Below are 11,777 nucleotides of genomic sequence, written 5' to 3'. Positions count from 1 at the left end.
TTGAAAATTGAGTCGAGGGCCTTCAGGTATGATGTATGTGATGGAAGGATAATGCAGATGGCGGACCTAAGCGCCGGCTCTACTGTGCCACGATTGGGCGACTTTGCCGCTGCATGTGAGTTGCGAGCACGTCGTCAAGGCGCTATTGATATGCTGCCTCATACTCGACCACTATGATCGCGCGTATCTGAAAGATCTCCACTGGTTGCAGGAACAACGGGCGAAGATGTCGGAGTCTCACGGCGCGTCGTGAAGCGTGGAGCGAGAGTCGACTCATTCTGGAACAATTCTGATGATCAACAGCCTTCCAGTATTTGTCTCGCGCGAGATGCCACGCGCGGGTCTTGGATAAGACGCGTGCAGGCGGTTGTGAGTGAAAGGAAGTATAACATTCGCAGATGAAAGTCACGGGGGGGACCYGAGGCTGCAAACGGCTCAGCTCAGCCTCCCTCGTTCCAAATCCTGAATCTCGCTTTCCCTTCTCATCACCACCAACACCTGCAACAAGTGCGCATCACAACACGACCATCTTGATTCAATTCATCAACATCACCAGTTCACCGCGCGACATTGCCACACCCAGCATCACGAGTAACACTCAACCCTCGCCGCAGCGTCCCGCATCACACGCGCCCTCCCGTCAGCCCGTCGCGCGACTCCATCTTCGCGATCTCCACCAGCTGAGCATCAGCTCTTTCTTGGAAGGAACAACTCCTTTCATCACCAGCCAACTTGCGCCGTCAATCACGCGCATCTCCTCCGCCATACCCACAGCTTACCCCACACTCCACACTCGACGCCATCACCATGTCGGGAAAGTCGGGAAAGCTCGATCAGTCCCTCGACGAGATCATGAAAGACGGCAAGACGACCGGCGTCAAGCGCGGTCGTGGTCGCGTCTCCACCCGCAAGGCTGCCATTAAATCAAAGGCCGCCACCACTGCAGCCGTTGCACCAACCGGCGGCGTGCAGAAGAAGACCAAGGCGACCAAGCAGCCACCGCGTGGCCCCGCCGCTGCCGTTGTCCCTCTGTCCGGACCCAGCAAAATCCAGGTCAACAACCTGCCCGAGGATGTGACTGAAGCGTTGATCAAGGTACGTTGACGCAACTGGCCATTACGGCACCGGATCTCCTTCGAATTTGTGCGCCATGAGCGCTGTAATGTGGTATTTGGACACGTCCTGTTGGCATCGCGAGGTTCAAAGGTCCATTCCATTCCCCTGGCACTGCTCCGCATCCGTCGCTTCACGAAGCAAAGGTATTGCGCCGAGTTCAGATTGCCCTCTCCGTCTTGCGCTAAACCCTCCACCATCTGCCTGGCAAGCAGCTTTGTGTGCTGAGGTGCAGACGTGAAGAAGTAGATTGGATTCAGAGGGCAAGCAGGCATACGCGAGCAAGCATTTGGAACGCGAGCGATGGCAAGCTCAAAGGCAGTCGGCCGTCCCAATCATATCTCAACCCGGTCATGGACCTCTACAGACTAGACCGGCACCTTTGCGGCGTGTTGGCTATGGTTGGGCTCGGTTGCTTGGGAGATCGTCTGCACCGAACCTTACATGGGATATACTTGGCCTGCTGCTTGCTCTCTGAAACCCACTATACTCTACTGGCTGCGACCATAGGATAACCGCTCTGTTGACCCAATTGATCCTCGCCAGGATTGCTCTTGACGCGAGCTTTATACCTTTCGAAGACGCCCACTAATACGGACATGTGTTCAGGAGTACTTTAGCACATCTGTCTCCGCTGTCAAGAAGGTTGTGCTCAACTATGGACCAAATGGGCGCAGCCGTGGCATTGCGACCGTTGAGTTCCACGACGCCAACGCTGCCGCCAAGGCCGTCAAGCTTGATGGAACCCGCGTTGATCAGAGGCCTCTCAAAGTACGTTTGCCCGTCCTGGCTCCCTCAAATTGTAATGCTGACCACCTACTCAGATCGAAGTTCTGGTCGGTGCTAAGAGCCTCCCTGCGCTGGCCCACCCTAAATCTCTCGCGGAGCGCATGTCGTGAGTACTTGCAACATCGAATGATCGACGTGGCGACTGACAATCATTCCAGGAAGCCCAAGGCCGTCACAAAGGAGAAGCCGAAGCAAGCTGTCGGTGCCAAGGGCGCCTCCAATGGAGCGACGAACGGTGCGGGCAAAGATGGTCGGGCAGCCAAGAAGAAGTCTGGCCGCGCAGGAAAGCCCAAGGCCAAGACCGCGGACGAGCTGGACGCGGAAATGCAAGACTACTTTGGTGGAGGAGAGACGAATGGCGCACCAACGAACGGCACAGCTGAGCCAGTCGCTGCGGCCGACGGCGGCGATACCGGCATGGTGGACGAGGTTTTGTGAGGAGGACAGCGACACAACCTTTCTCACGACCAACATGACACTTTCTTGACATGCTTGAAGGCAGGCAAGCAAGACCAGTGTCCCTTTCGGCGATTGTATTATGGACACTACTCTTTTATCGGATCGCGGGGTGCGCGTTGGAGCTATCAGACTGAAATCGACTAGACCAGCTGGGAAACTGAGAATGAGAATGATTAGTGACATTGACCAAGCAAGATTCCCATCATACTGAGGTGGATTGAGAGCGAGACTCCCATCATACTGAGGTGGATTGAGAGCGGTGCATTCGCCTGTTGCTCAACGTCGCCTGTCCAAGGCCAGATCAGAACAATGGCTGTTGTTCGACCTCACAAGGGCCGCTCTGAATCTAAAAGAACTGCGAGCTGAAGCACGGAAGGGAGTCCGCGCAAAACATGGTGCATGCTGGCGCACAATCCCTCCCCCGGATCCCGCTCGGCCTACCTTCGTCCTTGGGGTCAGCAGATACCATGGTACATGGTTGCAGTTTTGGGTCCAGGTGCCACACGAATTGGTCATCCCGACCAGCCTTTCGCCATTGACTTGCTCCGAGCGGTCTTCGAGCTATCGCCGGAGCTGCGGGTCAGTCGGGTATTCCAACAAGCATCCGAATCTGGAGTACCCCTCATGCATGTTGACCCTCGATACGATGAACCACAAACGTTCACAGCGGCCTTGCACGTGCTGTTTCACTTCAGCTGGGATAGTATCTCGATTGCACCGCGATGGACCACCGTCGTGGATCATTTCGGTCGTCATTGGCAGTCGCCTAGTGATATGATTAATGATGTTGTGTCTTCCACAATTGATCCAGCTGAGCGGGGTGTTGCACTTAACAACGAACGTGAGAATGACGGCGGCAAAGCCTTTGGATCTGCGGTCTAGACGTCAATGTGGTGGTCGCCACAAGTCCTTCTGGGTGATGTTTTCCTAGCTAGACCCTGGCTCTGGTTTCCCCGCTTGCGTAGCTGTTTATGATGTTTTGCCCCGCTTTCACGTAAACGCGCGGTGAGCCATGTTACCGATGGCCATTCATAGCTTGCGCCGGCACAACGATAGCCCACCCGAAGACGCCCTTGTGAGCGAGGACAAGGACGAGTGGAGATKCATTGTGGAGATCGCAGCTCTCTGCGAGCGAATTGCCAAAGCTTAAGGCGGTAGGTGGAAAGAAAGGCCTGCTACATAAGATCCACCGCGCCTCCGCACCACCTTTTTTTCTGCCCCCCCATCATCGCTGCGCGATACAGGAAATTTGTTTATTTGATACCCCGTTACCGTCAAAATGTCTGATCTTTCCGTCCAGCTTGAGACGCCGCACGCCGGCAAGTACACTCAGCCCACCGGACTGTAAGCATTCACTCCCCCGAGCTTGATTGATGATGGATGGATTGATTGACAACCTCCAGTTTCATCAACAACGAGTTCGTCGCTGGTGTTGACGGCCGCAAATTCGAGACCATCAACCCGGCCACCGAGGAGGTCATCACCTCCGTCCACGAGGCATCCGAGAAGGATGTAGACATCGCCGTCGCCGCTGCCCGCAAGGCATTCGAGGGACCATGGAGACGTGAGACCCCAGAGAACCGTGGCAAGCTCCTTCACAAGCTCGCCGACCTCTTCGAGAAGAACCTCGACACTCTCGCAGCCATTGAGGCGCTCGACAACGGCAAGGCTGTTTCCATGGCCAAGGTCGATGTCAGCATGTGTGTTGGTACCCTCCACTACTACGCCGGCTGGGCCGACAAGATCGAGGGCAAGGTCGTCGACACCAACCCAGACCACTTCAACTACATCAAGAAGGAGCCAATCGGTGTTTGCGGACAGGTATGTGGGGAATGCAGTGGACATCGTTGTGCAATCGACTAATCCATCATCTGCAGATCATCCCATGGAACTTCCCCCTTCTCATGTGGTCGTGGAAGATTGGCCCAGCTATTGCTGCTGGTAACACCGTCGTCCTCAAGACCGCCGAGCAGACTCCTCTCTCTGCTCTCTTCGCTGCCAGCCTCATCAAGGAGGCCGGTTTCCCCCCAGGTGTTGTCAACGTCATCTCTGGGTTCGGAAAGATCGCAGGTGCCGCCATCTCCACCCACATGGACGTTGACAAGGTCGCCTTTACTGGATCCACCGTTGTCGGTCGCCAGATCCTCAAGGCTGCTGCCGGCTCCAACTTGAAGAAGGTCACCCTTGAGCTTGGTGGCAAGTCACCCAACATCGTCTTTGACGATGCTGACATTGACAACGCCATCTCATGGGTCAACTTCGGTATCTTCTTCAACCACGGACAGTGCTGCTGTGCCGGTTCGCGTGTCTACGTGCAGGAGGGTATCTACGACCAGTTCATTCAGCGATTCAAGGAGCGTGCCTCCAAGAACGTTGTTGGTGACCCATTCGCCGCCGACACCTTCCAGGGACCACAGGTCTCCAAGGTCCAGTTCGATCGTATCATGGAGTACGTTTTGTCGTTCCCAATATGTATCGCACAAGCTAACCGTGTAACAGCTACATCAAGGCCGGCAAGGAGGCTGGAGCCAACGTCGAAATCGGTGGTAACCGCAAGGGAGACAAGGGTTACTTCATCGAGCCAACCATCTTCTCCAACGTCACCGAGGACATGAAGATTGTGCAGGAGGAGATCTTCGGCCCCGTCTGCTCCATCTCCAAGTTCAAGACTCAGGAGGAGGTCATCAAGCTCGGCAATGCCACGACCTACGGTCTCGCMGCCGCCGTCCACACCAAGTCGCTCAACACCGCCATTGAGACCTCCAACGCACTTCGCGCCGGTACCGTCTGGGTCAACACCTACAACACCCTGCACCACCAGCTTCCATTCGGTGGTTACAAGGAGTCTGGTATCGGTCGTGAGCTTGGTGAGGACGCCCTTGCCAACTATGTCCAGACCAAGACTGTCAACATCAGATTGGGAGATGCTCTGTTCGGTTAAGCGATATATTTATTGGTAATACCGTAGTGATGGGTTGTATCTACGTATGAGTTATGAAAAGAATGTAAAATTGTCAAACTATYTTCATCTCGTTCGATGTCAAACCAACTTATCTCGTTTGATGTAATATCCGTACGGTCATCTGACTGATATATTTCGGACCCAGCACTGCTTCCCGTGACGCTTGACATTGTCAGTCCAAACTTTGATGCCTCACCACGAGAATTGTGGCGCCAAGTCCATCATCATATCATAGCAATGTCATCGCCGAGGCCAAGCATCACTCCTCTGTCAACTAACATAATAAGCTCTTTCACAAGCCAAAACAGGGTAACCAACCATGCTCTCCGCCCGCATCAAACTCTCCCGCAATTTCGCCATTATGTATTCCCCTCATCACATCCCCACGACGACGATGATTATTATTATCCACCATGACAACAACACCAGCCCCCATTCATTCCCCCACAAAAAAAAAAAATCTCCCTCGACCGCAATATCTTCAACGACTAGGTCGCTCTAACTACACCCACCTTCCGCAACTTTCTGGTTTCGCGGGAATGGATCAAATGGCAATGCCGAGAGTTTCAAGAGATAGATGGGGGGGGGGGGGGGTCGCACGGAAGAAGAGGAAGGCTAAGGGTTTTTGAATGCATGCGGAATGTTTGGAGGAATTTTATGGGTTCTGTAGTAGTTGAAAAGTATTGGTTGGACCTGAGTGAGAGGATTGTTTTTTTGCCGGTTTTTTCAAATCTTACGAAGAATTTTATGGGTTCTGTAGTAGTTGAAAGTATATATTGGACCTGAGAAGATTGTTTTTGCCGGTTTTTTTTAAATCTTATGAAAATGAATGAGCTTGGATTTGTGGAAGGGTTGGCGGGAGCTTTTTCTTGCTGAAGTTAGAGGGAGAGGGCAGGAGGATGATGGGTATCAGAGGTTACCTACTTTCGTTGGTTTTTGTTGTTGGATCAGATCTTCCTAGGAATGTTTATCGTGAGGCTGAGGGGTTGAGGGTTGTTTATGGGCATTTTTACGTGGTAGTAGTGTTGCTCTTCAACCGAATCCTCTGACGCATGAGGCGTTGAGAGGGAATTCTTTGGTGAAGAATTGGTTGGTTATGCCGTTGATGCATGCTGAAGATGGGGAATCTCAGGAGGCGGCCATGGTGATTTTGAGGAAACGTCTGGCTGAGGCTAAGGAGGAGGGAGATGAGGAGACTGTGCGTGAGGCGGAGATGGCGTTGGGTCCTCCTGCTGGGACAGCATTTTGGATATTATTAGGAGRTTTGGGAGGTTTCCGCATCGGAATGAGTGTTTGGGGGGGAGGAGTACCGAGGGATGAGGAGGAGTGGTTGGAGACTGGGGAGACTTTTGGGGTGAAGCAGGTTAAGAAGGCGGATCTTGAGGCTGGACTGTAGGTTTCATGCTCTGTCGTGAATTCCATGGACATGCCTCTCCAGATGCGAGTGCTTGCGGGAAGAGCTCAGGCCCAGCTCGCCGGGCGATGGCATGAATCTACCTACCGATGGAGGTACTTGTACTCTCGCAGATGACTGCTCAAGTTGCCACGAGTTGGGGGGATGTGACATTAGATCCCAGACGAAGTGGTCGTTGGCACGAAAACCTGCAGTGAATGGTCTGGACCGCACATGCCAGCTCAGCCTCTGCGAGAGATTMACCTCACGCCGACGAAACGAACATCGCATTCACTACTAAACAAACACTAGCGAACTCTACTCAGGACACTGGAGATTCAAGTGAATGTCAATGCGAGACAAACCATGGATGGCTTTGCTTGCTATTCGTTCTCGCCGGCTCCGCCCCATCGATACGAGATGGCAATCTTTTGACGAGTTTATCCAGGCTCATGGATCGGAGAGTCGTAACTATGAGCGAAGATGAGAGGCCACTGGTCAAGGGACGATGTTGCTACATGAAATCTCGCATCGACCAGCATTCCCTCTGCGAGACCACTTCGTGTACGCTGCATCGACGCTGTGTACATCGAGACAATGCCGCCTGCAAGATTTGACATGGCATCGCATCGTAACTCCTTGGATGCGAGGTGTTTGGTCGTTAGATCGCCGTGCTCTACGCCGTGTCGCAGCTGGACTGGACTGGACTGGACTGGCGCGCGAACACTCATCGCTTTCATTCGAGTAAACGTCTTGAACATCCTTTCCTCTCGCATATTGTACAGACAATGGTAAAGAGTTATTTGGGCTTTGATGTGGGAGAATCGGACACGCATGTCGAACTATTAATCAAAGGGTGAACTCTCCGTTGTATACACTCGCTAAGACGTTGCAGCTATCTCCAGCTCTACACCAACAACGCGGATCGAATCTTCTTAAAATCAGGAGTTCCGAAACCAGTCGCAACATCCCATCCTGCTTGTGCTGGAAATCCACTGCCGTTGCAGCCAAAAATATTACCTTGAGTAATATCGTTGAAACCCCTACTTCCACCCAATCTGTACAGCCACGGGTTCATGAAGCCGAGTGGAGGTCTACCTGCAGCAATGAGAGCGTCATTCACCATGGTCAGGACTAGAATGACAAGTCAGCGCAATTCACGTCAAAGAGGGAGAGAGGGGAAAAGGGGAAGGGGAAGAACTCACCTCCCGCAGCAGCTGGCGAAGAAGCACTAGTTCCATCAACAAGAACGTTCCTCCCTCCATACACCACCACGAATCCAAAACCCTGCGCCGAGATATCTGGATATGCACGTCCTTTAGGGTTATACATTCCCTTGTGCAAATCTCCAATCGAAGCAAGATATTTCTTGACCTCGGGGATCTGGTATGCGGGTGTCGGGAAGTAGTTTGAGAGGCCCCCTCCAGCAACATAGCCGTTGCTCACGCGGTACGCGACAATCTCGGGGTTGATGTCCTTGGTGCCTCCTACAGCCGTGATGTATGGACACGAAGCTGGAAAGGAGGGCTGGAATTTGGGAGTGTTCTTTCCATCGTTGGAGACGCAAGTACCGTTAGCGCCCACACCGTTATCGCCGGCAGAAAATAAGAGCGTTGAGCCTCTTGCGCCAAGCTGAGCGAACTCTGCACAGACGCGACGGGCGTAGTTCTCGGGAACACTCTGTTCGTCATCGCCATAGGACGTGGAAATGGTGAATGGCACGGATTTTTGGCCGAGGACGTAGTTGACCCACGTGAGGTACGGCTCGTTAGTGTTGGTGGGAGTGAAGAGATCCGGCTTGAAAGGAGGCGAGCCACCAGTGGAGTAAGTCGTAAACTTGGTTGGGTAGACAATTCCACCGACGGTCTGGACGTCCAAGTTCGCTTCGACATCACGCTCGCCGTAGAACTCCGTCTCGGGGGCTTGCATGTTGATTCCTCCATCGACGATCTGGTAGGAGTATTGATAGCYAGGCTTGGCGTCTTTGCGGTAGCGAGACATGTAGATGTGGAAGTCGGAGTAGTTGGCGCTTTCGTTGAGATAATTGGTCGTGCCGACGTAGTTGAGCTGTGGGACTTTGGGGACGTAGTCGACTGTGTTGTAGAGCGTTCGCAGGCAGAGGGAGGTCACGGCGCTGACATTGCAGACTGCTGCTGCTGCGTCTCCGGAAGAGGCCAGGCGGGACACATCATCAGCAGCGTAAGTCAATTCCTGATGGTCAGTGCCGAATGGGAGCTTGGCCATTTCCTTTGGGTTTCCAAAGCTGTGATTTCCTTGTCAGTTCATGCGATATTCTATTCAAACAGGAAAACATACTAGTTGGTGGGCTGAATGACATCGATATGGCCGTGCAGGCTCTTGGGAAGGCTGTATTGTGTCGTGCGAACAATACGACTACCGGCATCGTTCTCATAGACGTGATATTCCGTGTCTAGCAATTGTTCAATCTCGGACACGGGAAGAGCAATAACCACCCAGTCCTTTGCTGCCGTGTACTCGACTTGATCCAGACGAATGTTGTTGTCTTCCAGCCATTCGTGGACGGCATCTAGAGAGTCCTCGGAGGGTGCAACGAGGGCGCTGACTTGATCGGCGGAAAGATGTTGGCCATAGCGGTGGTGATCTGGGTCGGAGACTTCGTAGAGCTGCTTCTCGAGCTCGGCGAAGGAGCCTTGTTTCACGCCAATTCGAAGACTGAGGGTGTGTTCCTTTTCCAGCCGAACGTTAGTGGGTCTCTACGCCGAGCATTCCATGGAAAGCTTGGTAGACATACAGGGTGTGGTTTGCCCAGAACCCTCCACTGTTCAGGCACATAATGTCTGTCTTTGATCTCATAGTCTGCCCTCTTCTCTACCGGAACCGCAAGAGATAGCCCACAAAGGGCGAAAAGGATACTACTACTCCTCATGTTTCTTCGATAGATTGCCTATCCAAAACAATGATCAATAACGAACGATTCAACCAAGAGAAAATAAGATCACACAAGAAGGGCACAAGCCAGCTCTTGTATTCCCTAAGACGACTCGGCATGTAGCTTGAATCGAAGCTTGTGCCGATCTTGCCTACTTCTTACCTGTACACGATGCAAGGTCTCCATTACACGAACCAATGACAACCCATGCACCGCGCAATCAATTTGGTCCTTCAAGGGCGGTTTGGCATTAAGACCTTCCCAGTACGGTTAGGGCAATTGATAAGGTTGGTGGCACTCACTACTGATGAAGCGGTTCGTCCGGTCTTTGGTTCCCCCGTCATTTGGTCGGACACGCGACTTTCGGTCATCACCTTTCCCTCGTGTCTCGCGTGTATCTTGCATGTCCGTGGAACCCTAATCAATCATGTTATTGTCTCGGGATTGGCTGAGTGGAATCTTGGCTACATATCGGGCAACGCCTTTAATAACTGCATCTGGCAGGTCAAATATCGTCGATACGAGAACGGACGCATCCCAAATCGCACCACCAGGGTGCTCTACAGAGTGCAGCGGGGTGTGAGCATTACAACCGTCTTCAGGCATTGATGAATGCCATGCCACTATCGATAGAATACAGCCTCTTCTGTCCCTCCTCTCAATCAACTTCCTACATATGGGCACATCGCTTCGGGTCTTCGGGTTATGAACAAATGGCCATAAGCTGATGTGGTCGACCCGATTGTAGAGCTGTGAACGCCGCCCGCAATTAAAGGCGGCTATTCGGATTGGCGAAGCATGTCCAGCATCCGGGACCTGTCCGACGTGATTCGACCTCCATCATCCACCATGATGTCGACGTCAAAGCCCAATTTGCTTGGATTGTTTTGTCACAGATGTCTTCCCACCCCCTCATCGGCCGCCCAACATGTTGCTTGCATACTGGTAGCTTCCCAAGAAGACAGCACCACCAATACTAATCCACATAGTCCTGGGACCAATGCCACTGAAGAAGACCTTGCCACCCTCCTTCTTCCAGATATCCGACGTCAGAGTGAAGACACTCTGCCGTGTTGTAGCCAGCATCATTCTTGTCTTCAGCACGTCCAATGGCGTGGTTAGTCCCGCTGCGATGGCTCCTGATATCGAACCATAGAGTGCACTCTCGGCCGCCGTAACATCTGCAGGTTTTACGCCCTCTCGCTGCTGCAATGACCATTTCTTCAAACCCTCCCACAGAGGGAACTGAATGACGGTGAACGGCACCTCTCGCATCACCGTGATTGACCAGCCTCTATACAATCCCAGCCATACATGTCTCAGCCCATGCGTTTTCCGCTGATTGAGAATCGACGTCAGCGCCGTCAATGAGCTGRGATATTGCTTCGCCTGCGCTCTTTGTTTGACCACCTCGGTCGGTACCCGCACTGCGCAAGCAGCTATCTCTCCCAACGTCGCTGCCAGCATGTGCACACCCGCTTCGCCATATTTGCCTTGTGTTTTGGGTGCGAGATATCGCTTGGTGCCTTCATAGGTGACAAAGAAGAGGGCAGCACCCGGCGCGGAGCCCACAATCGCCGAGCCAATTCCGCTATATACCCCACGGAATCCTCCTGAAGCCCAGAAACCGGCGGAGGATTGAAGACGAGTTTTGAGGGTGTCGAGAGGATATAATGAGATGTCTACGGTTGAGCCAGCTACTGCGCCTGCCTGGGGTTGTCAGCTCAGCGATTGGGGGTGGATTTTTCCGGGGAAATGTTCTTCGTACCAGCAATGATCTCGCATACGGCGACTCTACCAAAGACTCTGGCATCTCTTCCCTCAATGACCCCAAGATGTCCTCGCAAACGCCGTGTCTTGGAGCTTTCGGTGGTTTGTCGCGAATGCTTCACGAAGTCATGCATTCTTGAGGCCGATATCGGACTGGGGCATCGACATCATGCCAAGATCAAGCTTCACCTCACTCCTTCTCATCGACCAACCAAGGACCTACACGGGACATAGCACATGTCCAATGAAAGAACAAAGAAACATGTGGCATCCGCTTTATATGACGACAATGCTCCCAGAGTATACTCCTTTGTCCTGCTATATACCATCTCTTCTTGATACATGGACGGACGCCTGCCACGGAAATCTGCTGAGAACTT

The 11,777-nt window shown here is 52.9% G+C and overlaps 5 protein-coding genes; 3 read left to right on the top strand and 2 right to left on the bottom strand.

Annotated features, from left to right (window-relative positions):
- Nucleotides 1–807: 807 nt before the first annotated feature.
- Nucleotides 808–2,340, top strand: RCC_10952 (related to RNA annealing protein; the record flags this gene model as incomplete). XM_023776178.1 has 4 exons in its annotated part: nt 808–1,095; nt 1,723–1,884; nt 1,938–2,008; nt 2,061–2,340. 4 exons carry the CDS (start codon nt 808–810, stop codon nt 2,338–2,340), a joined length of 801 nt encoding a protein of 266 aa, XP_023631946.1.
- A 1,300-nt stretch (nt 2,341–3,640) lies between these two features.
- On the top strand, nt 3,641–5,302 carry RCC_10951 (Aldehyde dehydrogenase; the record flags this gene model as incomplete). XM_023776177.1 has 4 exons in its annotated part: nt 3,641–3,705; nt 3,765–4,182; nt 4,239–4,810; nt 4,861–5,302. 4 exons carry the CDS (start codon nt 3,641–3,643, stop codon nt 5,300–5,302), a joined length of 1,497 nt encoding a protein of 498 aa, XP_023631945.1.
- A 1,162-nt stretch (nt 5,303–6,464) lies between these two features.
- RCC_10950 (uncharacterized protein) lies at nt 6,465–6,719 on the top strand (the record flags this gene model as incomplete). The annotated part of the gene is made up of 1 exon (XM_023776176.1): nt 6,465–6,719. One exon carries the CDS (start codon nt 6,465–6,467, stop codon nt 6,717–6,719), a length of 255 nt encoding a protein of 84 aa, XP_023631944.1.
- A 904-nt stretch (nt 6,720–7,623) lies between these two features.
- On the bottom strand, nt 7,624–9,624 carry RCC_10949 (related to tripeptidyl peptidase; the record flags this gene model as incomplete). XM_023776175.1 has 4 exons in its annotated part: nt 7,624–7,850; nt 7,922–8,979; nt 9,033–9,424; nt 9,490–9,624. The coding sequence occupies 4 exons, from the start codon at nt 9,622–9,624 to the stop codon at nt 7,624–7,626; spliced, it is 1,812 nt and encodes a 603-aa protein (XP_023631943.1).
- Nucleotides 9,625–10,539: 915 nt separating this feature from the next.
- Nucleotides 10,540–11,531, bottom strand: RCC_10948 (related to PET8 protein; the record flags this gene model as incomplete). XM_023776174.1 has 2 exons in its annotated part: nt 10,540–11,333; nt 11,396–11,531. 2 exons carry the CDS (start codon nt 11,529–11,531, stop codon nt 10,540–10,542), a joined length of 930 nt encoding a protein of 309 aa, XP_023631942.1.
- Nucleotides 11,532–11,777: the final 246 nt, after the last annotated feature.

This window comes from Ramularia collo-cygni (assembly GCF_900074925.1).
Source record: "Ramularia collo-cygni strain URUG2 genome assembly, contig: RCC_scaffold25, whole genome shotgun sequence".
NCBI lineage: Eukaryota > Fungi > Ascomycota > Dothideomycetes > Mycosphaerellales > Mycosphaerellaceae > Ramularia > Ramularia collo-cygni.
Note: the sequence above shows the minus strand (reverse complement) of the source record. Positions and strands in the feature narration are given on the sequence as shown.